The following is a 20,473-nucleotide window of genomic DNA, read 5'->3' on the forward strand; positions in this document are numbered from 1 at the left end:
GCTATGCTTACATATAAAACGCAGCTTCCATTTACTGCCTAAGACATTAATTAGTTCTGTAGAATGGCTTTAATGAAATGGGGCTGCTATTCTAAAAAGCAAAGACTAATCTTCCATATTCATCAACAAGGTCTTCAAGCAGTTTTCATTCCTATACCACTTATTTCTTTACTTATTCCCATAGTTTTTCTCATTAGATCTGATTTGTGGGTCCAACAAGTCTATATTCTGGCTCAGTTTCTGCCATTTGCTCACATGATCATTTTGGGGAAAAAACAATAGCTCTGAAGTTATGGGATAGATGAGATGAGATGTTAACCACAAGCACAAAAACATCTACTAAAGCAAATGTTGTACTAATTTAGTATTTTATTGAATAATCCCAATCTTTTCCTTCCAAAAATTGTGTTGGCATCCCTCTCTCCCCCTGTCCTTTCACCACTAGAACCTGGTAAAGGCAGTTACTGAATCATGAAGGAAACATTCCTGAAACCCAAAGTGAGCATGCTCTGTCATCTGCACCTGGCCCACCTCTCTACCTCAAATACACCATCCTCTATTTTCTATCTACGTTCATGGCAACAGTAGCAATAAGACTTATTTTTACTTAAGTGTCTACTTTGTGCTGAGCAGAGAACCAAAGCTTTATACATTAGCTGATTTAAACCTTACAAAGATTGTTTAAGTAGATATCACTTTCATTTTAAAGTTGCATTTCAGGTTACACAACTTCAGGGATGTTGATTCAAAGGTGCTGTCGTTGCTTTTTACTGTGGTAAAAAATTCATAAAATTTATAATCTTTTTTAAAATATTTTTTTTCAGATATAGTTGAACACAGTACCTTTATTTATTTATTTATTTTTATGTGGTGCTAAGGATCAAATCCAGCGCCTCGCATGTGCTAGGCCAGTGCTCTATCACTGAGCTACAGAACCCCAGCCATCAAATTTATAATCTTAACCATTTTAAGTGTGTGGTACAGCAATGTTAACTATATGCATGTTGTTATATAACAGATCACTAGAAATTTTTCATCCTGCAAAACTGAAATCTTATACTCTGTGAACAACAATTCCCTTTTCTGCTGTCTCCATAATCCCTAGAAACCAGCATTCTATTTTTGTTGTTGTTATTATTGTTCTAATCGTTAATAATTTTAGATACCTGGTGTAAGTAAAATTGTGAAATATTTATCTTTTTGTATTAAATGTATGTTTATACTATATTAGACAAAACCATGGGCAGACTGCATTCTATTTGTTTGTAGGTTGCTTGTTTTAATTTTTTTCTCCAAGAAACACCATCATTTTTCCCCATGATGACTGTATTAGGAGACTAGCTACAAAGTCCATTAAACCTCGGTTTACCCACAATGCTATTAAAAGAACAGTGGTAACAGCGGAAAAGAGCTTTCAGGACAGGGAACAGAAGAGGTGTCAGAGGCCACTAAAATAAACTGTCTTTTGTAAGTTAAATATTTACAGGCTAGAGAATTCCTGCATATAAACAGCTACTGAATAAAATTTCTTGACATTTTAAGAAATGTTGCACAAGTCTTAACATGACTATCAAAAAACTTTCCCTGGTTAGTTCATTTTGAAGATGTTAAGATATATCAAATGTAATATTAATAATATCTGTTTAGAAAAACAAATTTGCTAATGCTTCAAATAGCCTTAAATTTTTTTTAACATTCTCTCTGCAGATATAAAGAATGTTACAGTTATATGAGATAAAATCACACCATAACAAACAGAATTAAATACTATAAAAATGGAAATAAGCAGAACATTCACTTTCGGAGTGTACCATTTCACTTTAAATAAAGGTAGGGAGACACCCAGGCAAACAGTCCCTTTCATACCTGTACAAAAACTTTCTGGAGTAGTCCTCGACGTTCTGCTAGAGGTAGCTCATTCTGTGCACCTCCAACTGCCTCAGGCACATGTGGAAGGTCAAAAAACAGATATAAACATTTAACCAGGGTGGAAGGCACTGACATCGTTGTCATGCAGTCCACGGTTTTCTGAAAAAAATAAATAAATAAAATAAGTGAATAGACAAATAGGCATAACAGTAATTGGTAAAGGTGAAGGACTCATAAATTTTAAACCAGAAAAGTATTTATCATGAAAACTTTTTTAAATGTATGTAAGAATCACAAAATAACAACTTTCTTAGAGACACTCAATTTCTAACACTTGGACCAATTTGCTTAGATAAAATATTGAGATGGATTTTTTTGTTATGTAATGTTATTTATTAAATTTGGTACTTGTTTGTTAAGCAGCAGCATGTTTCAAAGAATATAAGCTTTGGGATTTTAAGGAAAAGGCACTTAATAACCATGAACTTAGGGAACTACTTATTTTTCCTGGGCCTCACATTTCTCTATTATAAAATGGATAGAATGTTACATACCTCTTAGCTTAATGTTATGGTTATATAAAATAACAAATGCAAAAGACATATGAGTACTAAAAAATATTAGTTTACTACTATAATTTTTATCTTTAGTCTTATCATAGATTATTGAAGCTGGAAGGACACTTGAGAGATACAATAATCACTGATCTAACTAAATACATCAATACTTATCATTTTCTTTTTAAAAGAAGAAATTCTAGACAATATTCACCCAAATTTTCCATGATATGGTTTTGTATATAAAATCTTGCATTGGAATCAACAAGTTGGCATCAATTGTTCATTAGTTTATTTAGTTTCTCATCAAACACTTATTGAATGCCTAGAGTAAACCTGGCAGTGTGCAGGAGGCAGGGAATGCAAAGACGAAGCAGCCCTGCCCTTCAGAAGGCCACAGTTTACTAGCAAATCTAATAGATTTGTAAGAACTACTATCTCTGAAGTCTAACAATGGCAGCATATAGAGGCTAACACAAAGCGGAAATGATAAACACTGCCTGAAATGAAACAGAAAAATACACAAAATTAAAATAAGGAGGAAAGATTCACCTAAAGACACAGAGGAAGTTAGGACATATGATGTATACAATAGACTTAAGACATCAGAGTTGCAAACTGTTGATTACTGAAAAGCCACACAAATAAAAGCTAATCTTTCAATTAAGTGTTCACTGTTCAACAGGTGTACCTCAATTACTAGTCAAGTCAACACTGAGATAGATACTATTGTCCTATGACTCTGATCTTACAAAGAGGCAACTGAACCTCATTATTTACATACCTTGCTTCAGGTTAGAGAGCTAATCAAGTGATCAATAAAGTGTGTAAGTAAACAACCTATGAAAAGAGTTTCACATTCTAGTTTGACTTTTATTTTACTGACAATGGACACCCAATTAAATGTTACACTCAATTAAAAAGTGACACAATCAGAATTCAGGTATTGGCTGGTGGTAGTATATATCATAAATTAATATAGAGAGCCAGGTGGCAAGGGCAATTAACTAAAACAGAAAACCATTTGCAAGATGGGGCCTGAATTAATGCAGTAGCAGTATGAGGGAGAGGAGAATGAGCTTCAGGAACAATACCTTGAAAAATCTAGCTTCTTTCTAAATATCCAATATTATTTTCTGCCTCAAGAATACTAAGTCCCTGCTCTATCCAACTACCATTTATTATCACTTGCCACCACAATTTTTAAAGTGCAGCTATGTCTCAAACATTCCCTTTAATTCCTCATTATTTCTCCTACTCTTATTTTTAAAAAAGTTCTACTCTCACATTTCTATTTTAATAGCACTAAACATATGCCATTATTATATTTTATGGTACTATCTTTCTCTCTTTCACCTCTGTCATCTGTATGTTGAGTCAGGACCACATTTCTATCATCTCTGTATCTCACTGTTGTCAGCAGAAAATGGCACTCAAACAAACAAACAACAACAACAAAAAGCAGCTCAAAGCATAACAGTATATTTGCTTTTAAATGTATCATTTTCCACTTAAGATTACTACTAGTTTCCCTTTCCCATTAAGCAAAGCAGTAATTTTTTTATTTTCATCTTATCACAGATAGACTTAAGGTATAACTTGGTATCCCAACTAGTATTTGGCAACATTGATAATTGTTGCAAGTGATTTGGTTTCTCCTAATTCTTTTCTTACACTTTTAGGGGTGTGTATTTGTGCATGTTTAGGATAATCCACACTACTGAGTTTCTATTGTTGTTAGGTATCATGAAAGGACACAATCTGCTCACAAATGAGAAGGAGAGAAAAAACATCTAAAGAAAATATGAATAAAACTAAGAAATATTTCAATTTAAAACTTCATATTAAACACATTAAATCAACAGTAATTATTTAAATTAAATTTTGAAGTTTCAATAACATGAAGATATGTTACTTCAAACCAAATTTTGATACAGCAGCATAGAGGCACTTACACAATCAGTAGAAATAGAATTGGGATTTTGTTAGTTATCCAGCACAGTGACTGATATCTGAAAATTGGACTATCTCAGTTTATGTAGGATGACCAACCATTTCTATTTGCCTGGAACTAAGGGGTTTCTATGCTAAAATGTGGAAAGTTCAAGAAAACAAGGACAAGTTGCTCTTGCCAATTCCCTGAGTAAAACACACAAAGAAACAAAATAGTGAATAAACAGAAAGCGACTATTCCAAGTGCTAACTACTTTAGGGCTAGTGACTAATTTCAGGATACTGTAAATAAAAATTATGTATTATTTCTGCATGGACCACTCATTGTAATAGGTGTCATAGTCACCTTTATTAAATGATGTGAGGTGTTTAAACTCTGCTGTATTGTGGACAATAGACATGTCCAACATTGGTACTGAATTTTATAGGTAATTCACTCTGGATCTTCCTACAAATAAACCTCCTTCATTCCAACAATAATGAAGACAAAAAATCAGGTGTCTAAATGGCTCATAAAGAGTATGGATAAGATATACCATGTCAGATACTTAAAACTGACTTAAAGGAAATAAAAAGCAATCTCCAGAATAAATCAAGTGAGAAGGGAAAATCCATTATCCTGAAAAAATGTCAATATCTCCTATTTTGTATTAATACCAAAAACATTTAACAGTATTTTCCGTGTCATTCACAACTTACCAGCTGAGCGGAATTAGATGAATAATGATTTTCTACCTTAGTTTCCCTAACACAGGTTACACAAGTGTTGGGCTAGGCCTGATGAACCCAGAGCTCCTAGGCTACTTGCCTCTAGCCATGAATAGTCCAACTCTGCCTAGCATGCTGTAAAGACGGCATCAGATTTTTGTGTTATGACAAAGATAGAAACCACTCCTCTAAGTCATACATTTTGTCATGAATAAAGTACATAAAATACTAAGTTAAGCTTGTCACAGAGATTATAAGAAACATGAAGTAATGTTTTAGAAGAGTTAGGAGAACACAAAGACCTATCATATTATCTTATTTAGTATACAATGATCAACTTAATAAAAAAAAAAAAAAAATCCCACAAGAAGATAACAAAGAGTACATTTGTCAAAAATGAAAACTAAAAACTGACCTGACCAGAGGATGCCAACAAATTAATTGTTGTCAGAAGCATCCAGCCTCTACTGGCTTCTTCACTCTGATTGATCTCCAGGAACTGGACTATGGCCCGACTTGCAGCCTCTATAAAATCAAAGAGAAAGCCATTAGGTTGCGGGTAAAATCAATTATAAAAAAGTTCTTCTTAAAAATCTACCAGGGAAATAATCATTTACTAAGCCGATCCTTCTTATATCAGCACTATTACACACTCTATGAAAAAAAAAAAATTTAAAGTTATGATGTTTTAATGGTATACATAAAAACTAACTTCACTAATACAGAAATGTAAAAATCAACCTATATATATTTTAGCAAAAAGAATGACATAAACTAATCAAAAAGAGTCATGGGAAAGGGTGAAATAAGAATTAAATCTGTATGGAAAACATGTACATGTTTGTCCAAGAAATGGGAGGGCTGAAAGGCATGGTGAGAAGGAGCAAGGCACTGGAACAAGTGGGGCTAGAGGAATGAGCCTGCTGAACACGGATCAAGACCAAGAACTGCATTAACACTGTTGTAAAAGAGCATATGTTCAGAGGCAGAGCCTAATAGCCTAATATCAACAGCAGTGATTAAAAAAAAAAAAAATAGATACCTGATTATGAAAGAAGGCAACCTAAGGGCTGTGCTGACTCTTAGAACAAATACAGTTTCCTGGGCAAAGTAGAAAGGGCTATTCTAAGACTACCTATCTAGCTGTAATGCATAAGGTAGACTGGAAGAACAAGGACTGGTGGAAAGGAAATAAAATGAAGAGTCTACCTAGGTAAAACCTGAGAGGCTGACAGCAGGCATAGAGAAACAGCGATATAGGAGAAAGTCATTCACAGAACTGTTGTTGAGTGAGCAAATTTAGCTGGTTATGTTTTTAGAGAGAAGAAAAAAATGAACAAATTCTAAACATGCACTTAATTTCACCTGCACAGTTTTCCAATATTTATATTGATTTATAAGATGAATTAAAGTTATCAGAAAATAAGTCCAAACTGTTCACTATGCCTGAAAGACACTGATGTATACTTAACTTCATAAAATAGAAGCAGTAAAATTTAGAGGCTCAGATGTAATTTTTCTTCAATTTAACCCATTCAAAAGTGCTTTATTAGAATACTGAATACAAGACGTATATATGATTCGGTACGGACATTATTTCCTTACATGCTTCCATTTGAGAAAACATTTTACTGGAACAACTTTTAAAGTAGCTTATTTTATTGAGTCTAAATTATAATTAAATTATATTGAAGTACTTGTGTGTTTAACTCACTTAATCTTCACAAAAACCTTGAGTTATTTTCTATTAATATGCCCCTTATTCCAGCATAAATCGAGAAATGGAGAGGATAAGCAATTCGCCAACAGCCACATAACTAGTCAGTGAACTCATATTTGAATCTAGGCAATCTAATCTATAAGAGATAAAGATAGTGATTAACAAAAAATTACAGGAAACAAGGGAAGGCAACAGAAGCCTGATTTATTTCTAATACCTCAATATCTCCTAAGTGTTGAGGTTATTGTTTTCTTGTATTAACTAATTTATAGTCTCTCATCCCTATCTAGAAAATAAACACCATGATTAGGCTCTTTGTAAGCCTCCTTCACTGTAAATCCTTGTTATCTAGCACATTACTAGCATATAGACAGCACATCTGAATGAATCAACCTAACTAGACCAAAGGAATGATTATAACAGAAGGACACACTGAGCTCAACTTCTTATACACACCAAGAGTTTGGGCTTAATATGGGTAAGAAAGATTAAGTTTTAAAAAGGGGAGTAATACAAAGAAAAAAATACTTTGGGTTATCTAAATTCTATAGATACACTGTGAGAGAAAAGGCAAAACAATTATTTTGGGGGTTCAAGAAGATAGAAACTCATAGTTAAGGCACATTTTGAACAAGTTAACAATACTAACTTAAAAAAAAAGCTGTGCAATTATGGACGTTTATTATTATTCAACAGACTGTAAAATATAAACAATGGAAGCAACCTTATTTTGAGAACCAAAACACCAAAAATGCACTTTTGCTTTAAAATAGTTCACTTATGTGTTCAATGGTGGGTATTTATACTTTAAGTATGTGGAGATTTTTGTTTTAGTTGTCAATCAACATAAAGGGATTCAACAAGATAAGAAGACAAATGACAGAAAGGCAATATTCTATTAAACATTATAACATACTACACAGATTGTTGGCTGATAAGACAATATAGTAAAATAAACCAAAAAGAACCAAAATACTATTATCATTTATATGTATCCCTTCAGTATCTTTATCAACTTAATATTACCAATTATTCTACTTGAGGACAAGCTGGAAAGATCACATAAGCAGAAGCATGCACTCCTGTTAGCTGGCTATGTGTTCATGCTCATCCAGATAAAGTATTTTGGACACCACTGTGGCCAACTGATGTAGGTGAGTCCCAAACCCCACTGACCTATCTATCTTTACATAAGAAGTGTATTCAGAAGAACCATTTTTACTTTTACCCACCAATTTAATTATGCTGTCATTCAGAATATCTCAAAGATCTCCAGCTTTTCATTTTAAGTTAGGTAAGCTGGTCACTTTCAAAATACATAGCATTTAAAGCAGTGTTTAAAAACAAAAAACAACATGGTCTTGGGCTGGGGTTGTGGCTCAGTGGTAGAGTGCTTGCCTAGCATGTGTGAGGCACCAGGTTCAATTCTCAGCATTGCATATAAACAAAATAAAGTCCATTGACAAATAAAAAAATATTTTAAAAAATGGTCTTAAAAAAATTATGTACAGTCTGAGGTGTAGCTCAGTGGTGCATCATTTACCCAGCATCCACAAGGCTCTGGGTTTGGTCCCAAGCAGTACAAAAAAAGGAAAAACAAAGCAAAACAAGAAATATAAAAAAGAAATTTTAAGTAACTCTTCTATAAATCATATAGGTTCTTAAATCCGAGGGGGGGGGGACACTTCTAGAACAAACACATTGCATTAAGATCTTTTAATTTCAATAATATGTAACAAATACAAATTTAAGTAATGATTTAAGCAAAGGCTCTAAGTGTTAATAAAAGACATTAATGTTAATTCATCTTCAGAAGCATCAATCATTTGATTCAAGCTTTAGCTTTCATACTTCATTTTGATAGTTAGAATGAAAAATATAGAAATGGAGTTAGTAGAGGTCATAAATAGATTAAATAAATTAAAAATGTAGACAATTTAAAGACAAATGTAATTTTCCAGCCTTCACTGAAAGATTATAAGTGAGTTCAGCTAGCCAGCATTCAGAATGATCATAATGCAAAACTTGTTAATAACAAGTACAATACCATAATTCTTTCATTCCTCAGGATGATGGTATGAGACATGTCAATAGTATTATTATACTTGTTTCATTTTAATGAAGAAACAAAGTCCTAAGCAGATCTACCCTTCCAAAATAAATTCCAAATATTAGTCAGAAAACAATATTAGAACTCATAGCTTTCATGCTTCTTTTTACTTGATACATGACCACACCTTGGGAATTAAATTACCTGAAGGTGTTGTGGCTCTGAAATCCTTGGAGGGCAGCAGGGTACACTGTTTTTCTGTTTAAAAAAAAAAGGCTAGGTTGTCTAATTGGGGTTTCTCTACATTCCACCAATCCCATCATAGGAGTACTGTGGTCAACAGCATCTAGGCTTTCATCACTGAGTTGCCATCTACTGGGAATTGCACCACTGGGTTTAATAGAGGTTCCTTGCAAGTAGCAAAGTCATTAATAATAAACTCAAGATACTATTTTTATATAGGTATAAATTTTCTGCTTTACTAATATAAATTGACCATATATATACCTTTAGAATTAAGCAGAATCAATATAGCAGAACTCAGTAACTCATAAATAGATTAAATAAATTAAAAATATAAACATTTTAGTGGCGAGAAATCTGTGTACAACACAGCCAGTTATGTTTTATGTGATGTCTCCTCAAATTAATTGACAGTCACTTTATATTTATAACAAAATTCACACAGAGGCAACAACCAAGAGAGAATTAAAAGGAGAAAAAGAGAAAATTATGAAGATATTCTAACATATAATCAAGAATCCATGTATTCATTTTGCTTTTGATATTCCCTAAAAATTTTCCCTCTTTTCTAACTTCCGATAGATTTAAATAGCAGAATTGTTGGCACACCTGTTTCTGTCTGAAGTATCCAGTTAGAAGGGATTTGACAAAGACTATGTGGGTGGTGATTCAGTGACACATACAAAATTTCCACACCAAATTCAGAAGAGTCCTAGAAAAGAAAACTTGTCCTGGTACAAAACAAATGTACTCAATTTCCAAAGGAATAAAGAGGATTCAATTTAGAGAAAAATTATGGTGACTGTAAATTATGACAAAATTCCTTCCAAAGATAACTACCCATAAAATAAAATAAAAAACTGTATATGTTATCTAAAGTAGTCAAATTCACAGAAGCAGAAAGGTGAATAGTGGCTGGAAGTCAGAAACTGGGAGTGAGGGAAATGAGGAGTTATTGTGCAATCAATATAGTTCAGTCAAGCAAGATGAAAATGTTCTGGAGACTGCTATATAGCATGGCACTTAACAAAGCTGTACAGTTAAGAGAATAGATCTTTTATCATGTGTTTCTCAACCATAATAAAAATGAATGAATAAATTTGAATAAAATATCAAAGATATAGATGACTCAGGATGTACCTAAATCCTACAAAGTTAGAAATTTATTTATACTTCCATGAAAATATTTTTGATGACACTGACCAAAAAAATCTTCCAGCATTCAAGATTAAAAATGAAAGAATAAGGATTCCCGTAGCCAGAGTTCTTTAAGGCCAACTGAAGAGCTATCCAGAATTATACTCTGCTCTTAAAAATCAGTAAGACTGGCTCTTTCTTAAGGCATTAGAGAGGGGGGGAGGCAGAAAAATCCTATGTCAAAAATCAGTAAAAATTTATCAAACATGTAATATGTGATGAGCATCTTCTAGATGTTAGGGATACATGGTGAACACAACAGACAATAAAATAAGTAAATATCATCAGATGATGACAAAGCTATAAATGATACAGAAGTGACTGAATATATAGACGATTAGAAGAACTATTTGAAAAAGAGTGATTAGGAAAGGTTTCTCTCATGAAGAAGTAACACAATGAAGTGAATCTTGTAAGAATTTAAATGAAGTTCAAAAGCTTAAAACTACAAATTACATAATATAAAAAATTGTACCTTAAAAATCCCCAGTAGTGGGCTGGGGTTATAGCTCAGTTGGTAGAGCATTTGCCTTGCATGTATGAGGCACTGGGTTTGATCCTCAGTACCACATAAAAACAAATAAATAAAATAAAGGTATTCTGTGTGTCTACAACTAAAAAAACATGAAATAAAAATTCCCCGTAGTAGGATGTCAAAAATAAAGACAGGGGCTGGGGATGTAGCTCAGTTGGTAGAGTGCTTGCCTTGCATGCACAAGGCCCTGGGTTCAATCCCCAGCACCTATCTAAATAAATAAATAAACAAATAAATAAAAATATATGTTAAAAAATAAAGACAGGCGAGTGAAGGGCATAGAATACTACTATTTTGGCAACTTTCCATGAGTATAATTATAAAAATTAAGAAAATATCTGTGTAACTATTACTATAATTTACAACAAGACATCTCTATTTAAGATATCTTTGGTACACGTAAAAATAACCCTGTTAGTATAAAATCATAAAAGAAGTTAAGAAAACAAAGTTCTATTGTAGCAAAATTTCTCTCTACAACATGCAGATTGGGTGTTTAAAAAGAGAAAGAGAAGTAAAAAAATAAACTATCAGAAATTATTTTCTAATCTAGAGTGTCACCCAAAAAGAAAAAAACTGGAGACAATGTGTAACAGAGAAATTTTCCTTTATATCATCTGTTTAAAGTAACTAACTAGGCATAAAATACTAATCTTATATACCAAATTTTCACTTCCAGCAGAGTAACTGAGATCAGGAAAGACAAAGGCAGATGTAATTTCATTTTAACTGGAAAAGGGAGAAAACAGGGACACATACTTCATTTTACCACCATTCATTAGATTTGTTTCAAGGACTGCAAATATAATTAAAACCAACTCACTTTAAAATCTATAATCAATTCATATAATGTATTACTTCTCAATAAGGGATTTAATCCTCAATCTGAAATTATTTTAATGGCTATTACATCAACATATGCACAATAGGTTCCAGTTAAGATGAACATATGCATTAATTTCTCTTCTTTCCTGAAATGCCATGGATATAGACCAAAAATTCATATGTGAAGCCATGAAATCCAATGTGATGGCATTTAAAGGAGGGGCCTATGGCAAGTAATTAGGGTAAAATGTCATCAGGAGGGTAAGACCTTCATGATGGGAATAGTCTCCTTCTATGAAAAGATGCCAGAGGGCTTGCCCTCTTTTTCTCCTTCATGTGAGCCCAGTGAGAAGGTGATAGTCTACAAGCCAGGAAAAGAGCCCTTTCTGGAACCCAACCATGCTGGCAGCTGGTCCTTGGACTTCCAGACTCCCAAGGCTGTAAAAAAATATATTCTTACTATTTAAATCCATGGAACTTTGTTCCGTTAGCCTGGGTAGACTGATATATCCACTAAAATGGTCATAATGGGAATTTTCTTTTATAAAAAGGCATAAACCTCTAAGTACAAAGAAAACAGGAAAAATAAGAGAAACAACATTTAGGGTGCTAAAATAGAAGAGATTAGTGGTAACTGATTTTAACAAACTCTAGAATCTTACAGCAATGCTCAGGGAAAGTGAAAAAGGAACCACTGTGGAAAAGCTCAGGAACTGACAGTACCAGATATCTTTGGAAGAGGCAAGTATGAAACTACACAGGGAAGGACTGGTGGAAAGTATGTTTCATAGAAATTAGAGCCCCTGGGCTCTACCACGTGGGCAGTGGACTAGAGGTTTATTCAATGGAAAGGGTAAGAGAAGAAGTCTGCATTGGGATGTATTACAAACATTATGGACATACAGGAAAAAAACTTATATACTGAATGTTGAGGTTCCCCAAACCTTCCTTCCACTTGGCTTCCAATATGCTAAGAATTAGACATGTATTATCTAAGCAGAGACTGACAATTCTCTGAGAAATTCATCTGTAGCAGGGGAAAAATTTTAAAAAACAGCCAGGCAAGATTACCTTATCCAGAAGTCAGAGTCACAAGCTCTACCCATAATTAAAAGGCTACCCATATGCTTCATTTGTATATAAGAATGGATGGTCATGAATGAGATATGAGGACATTCTTTACCATCAAAGTCAAAAGAGATAGAGGGAGGGAGGGAGAAAGAGAGAGGGAGACAGAGAGAGAGAGAGCTCACATAGAAGAAAATACACCCATGAGAGGCTCGAAACCAATAAAAAAGAAAACAACTCTTAGAAATGAAAAAATATAATGTCACAAGTAAAAAACACTCCATAGAAGGGCTAGATGATAAAACTGAGGTGTTTTCTTAACAAGCAGTCAAAAGACAAAAAATAAGAGGAAAGATAATAAAATGAGGATGGTCTAAGAAGAACATCTGACAAGAAAGAAAAAACAGAGGGGAGGATATTATTTTTAAAAAAATCATTAAACTTTCCCAAAATTAAAGGATATAAAGTCCCAGACTGAAAGGGCCCAATGAGTATTCAGCATAATCTATAAAAATAGGCATACCCCTAGGCATGTTATCATGAAATTTTAGAACAACAGAAACAAAGATCCCAAAAGTCTCTAGATAAAAAAAAGTCAAGCAGCTCCCAAAAAATAGAGAATCTAGATAGCTTCAGGAAAACTCAGAAATCCAGAATATAATAGAGAAATTACATTTTAGGTTCTGAGATAAGATCATATCCAACATAAAATCTGACTCCCACTGAACAAGGGATTGACATAATACAGTTGAAGTTTATCCAAAATCCTCAAGAACTCAGCTGGGCTGCCTGGAGAAGGAACTAGCTAAGACACTCAACATCTCCCCACAGCGAGGGCTGTACCCAAGCTCAATTTCCCATGACAGAGGTAGCTCCCACTCAATGGCCTTCTGGGACTAGATAGCTAGCATTTTCAAACAGCTCCTTTACATGTCCAACAAGTAAACCAATGTAGTATGCAAACAGCCAGCTTAGCAATTTATGAGTTTCCTCACTGACAGAATGGCTCTATATTATTCTACTGGGGATGAGAGCAACAGAAGAGGGAGAAGAGGGCAGAAGTATCGCTCCACCCAAATGCAAACTCAGCTGTGTTGAGTAGACCTCCCAGCACACTTCTTTATGAGCATTATAAGGACCAAAAGAAAATTATAGACATGTTTAGGGATTATACTCAGCTCAGTCTGGTTGAAATACAGAAAAAGAACAAGAAATTTTTTTAAAAAAAGTATATGCCAAAAAACACGTGGCAAAAATCACAGATTTGCCTGGAGCATTGTTAAAGAATTTGGATTTTATGAGAAAGAAAGACAGTGGTTAAAAGGGTTGTAGTGGAGGTGGTAGTGGTCCAAGAAGAGCAGGTTCAAGTAGAAATACTCTATTTTAGAGTAGACCTTGAAACCAACAGAAGAATGTCGCAGAATAGGTAGGGGAACTGCTAAGCAAAATCCATGTGCTTAGAAAACAGTCTACTTTCTATTTAACCATAGAAGCACTTTAAAGAATTGCACCAGTAAAAACTAAAAAAAAAAAAAAAAAAAAAAAAAAAATAGAATTGTCTGTTTATTCAAATAAATCTGTTTTTTTTGGCTTCTGTAATACCTGTGGATTTGTTTGATGCTCTCCTTCGAATTTCTGTCACCATTAGTCGTGAGACCTGGGTTGTGAACTGCAGAAGATCAGAAAACTTTTCTGTCATTGTATTTGGTGGAGCATTTCCAAAAACCTATGGAGAAAGAACAATTTTAATGAAGTTGTATTATCTTTTTGTGTATGCTTGTGAATTTCAAAGTGTGGCATAATTTGAAGATCAAGTCACATAGTATAGTTACACAATAACTTTGGGTCTGATTATGTTTAAAACATATCTCTTTTAATAGATTACATCTAGACACATTTTCTCATATGTATTAAATAATTTGTTGAATATGATTAAATAAATTATATATGATTATGAGAAGAAAAGACAGTGGACCTTTATTTATTTATTTAATATATGATTAAATAAATAAAATATGTGATTAAATAAATGAAATCTAAAAGCCATCATCTATACATCTAGGGGAGTTAAAAAAAAAGCTAAAATTTGCCTAATGATATTACCCTAAAAACTGTAAAAATATATTTTTCTACAGAGACAAATGAAAACATTGCCCTTGAAATCATTAAGAAATAATTACTGACTACCTCTCTACTGTAGCAAAAGTAAGAAATTTTTTAAAGTGAATTTTTCTGCTATCCATCGCATATTTTAAAGGTCATCATAATGTAATTCTTATACTTTGTTTGCTTTTTGTGTATACAGACTCTAGATTTGTATTTTATGAACTATTTGAAACACTAATGAGGAAAAAAAGACATTATCTACAAAATCTGAATCAATCTCAATGACAAACTTTAGAAAATACAACCCTTGTCTGAGAAAACCTAAATTGAGAACTTACAGAAAGGGATAAGGTTCAAGGTTCGTCAATGGTAATCAGACACAGTGTGAAGGAAAAAGTGTAGAATGATCTACTGCTAAATCCTGGGCTGAATAGAGAATTCACTAACTTCACTGTGTATCTCAGAATTGATAAATTCTAAATACAATAATTTCCAAGATAAGACTATTGTGAAAAAGAGAGAAATAAAGGAAACAAATAGAAGACTCTTAAAACTGTTTTCACAAAAACTTAAGACAAATGACCTTTAGAATAAACAATTCTTAAAGATAAAGTGGGAATTGGTTCAGCAAAGAGAATAAGAAAATGAAACCTGGATGGGCCATCATAGGAAAGGAAATGGTATTTCAATGTCTGTATATCAAGAAGTACCATAAAATATTATTTTTAAAGTGTTTTTCACAACTGCAAGGAATTTCTTTCTAGAGCCATTAAACACCTCTCCACTACAATGCTCTTTTGGTATTCTTATTACTGTCCAAATGTCACTAAAGCCAAGAAACCCAATTAATTCATGTTCATATTCCTTCCCAAACTACCTCTTTTTCTTTTGTAGGATGTTCCCTAGATATTATGTGTTTCTACTTTGGCTGCCTCCACAACCTAGTTACAGACAATATTCAAGTAGCACTGGAGGATAACATGGGAACATATGAAGAAAGGAAGAAAGAAAATGAAACTAATATGCAAAAAAAAAAAAAAAAACAACCAACCCTGAGGCTAGAAACATGGACTGGGGAAAAAAGACTACATAAAAATAAAAGACCATTAGCCCTGGTCTTTTATTTAACCCCTCTGAGCTGGGGTCATGGCTCAGAGGTAGAGTACTCACCTCATATGCGTGATGCACTGGGTTCTATCCTCAGCACTACATAAAATAAAATAAAGATATTGTGTCCACCTATAACTAAAAAATAAATATTAAAAAAAATAAAATAAAAGACCAAAAAGACCTCTATGTTTTTCATGTTTTGGTCATGAGTTTTGGCTCCAATAAACAAGAGAAAAAATTTAATCGCACTGTTCACAAAGATAAGAAAAAAATGTACTTAAGAAAGTATTTATATTTGTCATATCATAATATAAAAAAAATCTCCCACAGATCTTAATGAAAAGATATCAAAATAACATAATATTCTTTAAGAGAGACCGTTTCCTATGTCTTTAGAACAGGTACTACCATGGTTCCTAGAAACTCCTTCGAATTAAGTTGAAAACACTAAATAAAACAATTCCTTTTGTCCAGGAATCCAGTCTATTCAATTAAGTTAACAAAGGAGCATTTTTCACTAATCTCAAAAAACAAATAAATGTATTTTTCAAGAACTACTCAATGAGCAGGGCATGGTGGTTCACATATGTAATCCCAGCTGCTCGGAAGGCTAAGGCAAAAAGGATTGCAAGTTCAAAGCCAGCCTCAGCAACTTAGAGAGGACCTAAGCAAGTTAGTGAGACCCTGTCTCAAAATATAAAATAAAAATGGCTGGGGATGTGGCTCACTGATTGAATGCCCCTAGGTTCAATCCCAGGAATGTTTTTAAAAAAAAAAAAAAAAAAAAAAAGGAAGAAGAAGGAAGAAGGACAAAGAAGGAGGAAGAAGGAGGGGGGAGAAGGGAGGAGGAGGAGGAGGAGGGAGGAGGAGGTGGGGGAGGAAGAGGATGGGGAGGAGGAGGAGAAGAATTGCTTAGTAAATTTTTTTTTCTATTTTGATATGTGCTGTGTGGTTGAGTTAACCTATCATCCACTAAATAAGACTCATATTCTTTAACAAACTGTAGGTGAAACTGAAAAGCCTAAAGATGACACATGCTTGAGTTCTACCTCTATGCAAAAATGAATATGTATCTTTTTAATGGAGTTGTTTATAAATATTCCTATTATTCATAGTCTATTGATGTGTATCATATTTTGATCTTAAGAAATAAGAAGTGGGTTGGGGCTGGGGCTCAGTGGTAGAACACTTGCCTAGCATGTGTGAGGTACTGGGTTCAATTCTGAGTATTTCATATTAATTTTTAAAAAATGAATAAAATAAAAGTCCATCAAAATCTAAAAAAAATTTTTAAAAAACAAGTATTAAGAAGTATTTTATTTGTAAGAATTAAGACCACTTTATAAAACAAATAGTTAGTCCTTGTGCATTACAAGAATATTGGTATTCAAGCAGTCTTCACGCTGGGCAAATACGTTGTTGAAACTGCAACTAAATTTTCTCTCAAACTCTAATATTTACTCTTATTTTCTGTAAAAAATAAATTTTAAAAGATAAGAACTACGTTCTATTTGCTAATCTAAAAATGAACAAGCGCTGTTCTCTGACATAACAGTATTAGTGTAGTAAACACACACCACTGATTCATGCACTTATGCATTTGCAAATATTTATGTGCCAAACAGTATTCTAAGAGTTGTGAATACAAAGGTAAATAAAGCAAATATTCCACTGTTCATGGAGTTTACATTTTAGTACAGAAGACAAATGTTTAGCAAGTTCGTTTAGATATTAAAATTAGGTGGGAGTAAAATCCAGTGATAGAGCATGTGTTTTGCATATATGAGGCCCTGGATTTGATCCCTGGCACCAAAAAAAATTACTGAAATTAAAACTTTGTTAAGACAGTGATGTGTAATAAACGAAGTAAAACAGGGTAACTAAAAACAGAATGCTTGAAGTGGGAGAAAGGTTGTGCAAGGAGGTCTTTGGGTGAACCACAGTGATGCCAGAGAATGATGAAGGATGACACAAGGAAAGAGGTTTCCAGAGCTGCGTAACACCTCCATGTGGGAAGGGGCCTGGAGTGTTGCGAACTAAGAAGAGGCTGGTCAGGCTGGAACACTCTGTATGAGAGGGGAAGTGGTACAAAATAAGGCTGGAGAGATACTGGAACTAAAATCTAAATCAGATAATGCTGACTGTAATAATAATGTAGTAAAAAAAAAAAAAGAGTGTACTTTTTGTAACTGACTTCAAAGATTAAATTTAAAAATACTAGGTATGTTTTCACCAACTAAACAAAAGCCTCCAACATGTATATAAGTGTCTGTCACAGGGGATGGAGCATAGCTGAATTCTACTTCTCATTTTCAGGAATAATTTCCCTTTTGGTTGTTTCTTCTTCTGTCAGGGGAGAGAGCTGGGCAAGAGGAGTCAACCAACACATTCAACTGAAAAGGGATGATTCCATAATATGATTTGTGACATTTACAACTCAGAGTACTAAGAAACAAAAATACCTTCTAGCACATTCTATAAAAATGCAAATAATTACCATACAATAAGCACTTGCAATGTGCATAATACTATTCAAGCATTTGAAATGTCATTTAAATCTCATAAAATCCTACACAATAGGTGATATTAGTATCCACATTTTACAGGTAAAGAAATTAAAGGTTAGGGAAGCTAACTTAAGCCAGGAGGTGGCAGAGACAGAATTTAAAACTAGGTCTGTCTGATTCTAAGCTGGGCTCTTAATCAGTCAATACTGTATTTTCTCAATTAAACTTTGTATGAATCCTATCACTGTAACATACTGTTCCCCTTCAGAGACAACATGGTTTGTTTTGTTTTATATAGTTTGTTTTGGTTTTGTTTCTGGAAGGAAGGGGATTAACCCAGGGACTTCCAGATGCTAGGCAACTGTTCTACCACTGAGCTACCTTCTCAGCTCCCACAAAAGGGTCACTTTTAAAACTCCCCTAATAAATTTCAGAAAATTTCCTGGCAACTCTTCAACTATTTTTGGCATTCTCAAAGCAAATTCATGGTGCATCAAGTAGAGGTTCAAGAAATATTTGTTACTGAATGATGGTAGTCAACAAAAATTTAAAAGACAGGCTGGAATATTAACAAATTTTTCTAAAATAGAAGTTTATTTCTTAAAATTTTATAATTTCTAAAATTCAGTAATAGGGTATTGATTATCATTAGTCCCTAAATAATTTGCTATGAATAACAATGCTAAAAAATTAATAATTAAGATGTAATTACATTATTTCATACTGTAAATCGGTTAAGACTTTCCCTCATCTTACATTTTTTTCCCTTTTTGTTTGCTTCTGAGTACCACAAACTAAAGGGAGAAGAAATAATGCCTAACTCACACCGTGAGAACTGCATTCTCATTTGCACTGGGTGCCTTTTCCATCCAGTTTTTCCAGCAAGTCAGGAAGAATCCTTGAGCACTTATTTCAGGGGTGAATCCAGCAAGTGCAGTGTCGCACAGACTGAAGCCATACTCAACTTATCAACTGTATTGATCTTATATAATAAGTAATAAAGCTATAACAGAATAGTTCCTCTGATTTTGGAGCTCCCTTGTTTAATACTAAACTTCAGTATCTTCCCTCCAAATCCAACAATTTCAAAAGTAAAGATTATTTCTAAGGAATTTAAAAAGAACACTGTATTCAATTTAGATATTTCTCACATACAAATCAGAAATAAGTTAAAAAACAAGGAGATTCTCTTAAAGATCTAGATCTAGGGCTGGGGATGTGGCTCTAGCGGTAGCGCGCTCGCCTGGCATGCGTGCGGCCCGGGTTCGATCCTCAGCACCACATACCAACAAAGATGTTGTGTCCGCCAAATACTGAAGAATAAATATTAAAATTCTCTCTCTCTCTCTCTCTATCCCTCTCTCTCACTCTCTCTTTAAAAAAAAAAAAAAAAAGATCTAGATCTAGATTATTTCTAAAATACATAATGACGTATGATAACAAATACTAAGGTAATTAACATTGGTAGTAAATGGATTTTTAGACAGCTAAAAGGGCTACTCATTTTGAATAAGTTTAAACCAAGTATTTTCTGTATAAGCTTTTGTTCTTGGGACTAAAAGCTTATTATTTTTTTAGAATTCTGAATAAATATTATTCAGCTTACTCTCATATACCACCATAATCTTTCAGTTTGAGAGAATCAGTGGGAGGGAAGACAGCAGCAGCCTCCTGGTAGGGCTGTGATGAAGATCACAGGAGGCATTTCAAGAACCCAGCATGAAACCTGACCCAAAGAAAATAGTCAACACATGTCAATTCCCAACTCATGTAAAAAGCAAACATCAAACACTGAAATAATGATTAATCAGACTTTAAAAACTATCCTATAGATGCCCAGGTCTAGCAGTATTATGGATTATTCACCATTAAGCACAAATCAAGACTCACTTTAATTGTGAAAACCTAACTGATGCAATACATGGGAGACATATATGTGGGATATTACTTAATAATTCATGTTAAGAGCTGAGAACAGGGCTACAGGTATAGCTCAGTGACAGAGAGCAGTTGCATGCATGCAAG

General features: G+C 33.6%; 1 protein-coding gene and 1 non-coding gene across 7 annotated transcripts in view; one reads left to right on the forward strand and one right to left on the reverse strand.

Moving 5' to 3' along the window:
- Nucleotides 1-20,473, reverse strand: part of Wdfy3 (WD repeat and FYVE domain containing 3) — a 260,148-nt gene that overhangs the window by 134,761 nt on the left and 104,914 nt on the right. For 4 of the 6 annotated variants that reach the window (XM_076865184.2, XM_076865185.2, XM_076865187.2 and 1 more), the window contains 4 exons: nt 14,328-14,451; nt 9,062-9,115; nt 5,503-5,612; nt 1,867-2,028 (listed from right to left, as the gene is read on the reverse strand). In XM_076865184.2, coding sequence (XP_076721299.2) covers nt 1,867-2,028; nt 5,503-5,612; nt 9,062-9,115; nt 14,328-14,451 — 450 coding nt within the window. The remainder of the gene's footprint in view (nt 1-1,866; nt 2,029-5,502; nt 5,613-9,061; nt 9,116-14,327; nt 14,452-20,473) is intronic. The other 2 variants (XM_076865186.2, XM_076865188.2) reach the window with 1 other exon arrangement.
- Trnaa-ugc (transfer RNA alanine (anticodon UGC)) lies at nt 10,972-11,045 on the forward strand. Its single transcript has one exon. It is a non-coding gene; the product is annotated as a tRNA-Ala (tRNA).

This window comes from Callospermophilus lateralis, chromosome 8 (assembly GCF_048772815.1).
Source record: "Callospermophilus lateralis isolate mCalLat2 chromosome 8, mCalLat2.hap1, whole genome shotgun sequence".
Classification (NCBI taxonomy): domain Eukaryota; kingdom Metazoa; phylum Chordata; class Mammalia; order Rodentia; family Sciuridae; genus Callospermophilus; species Callospermophilus lateralis.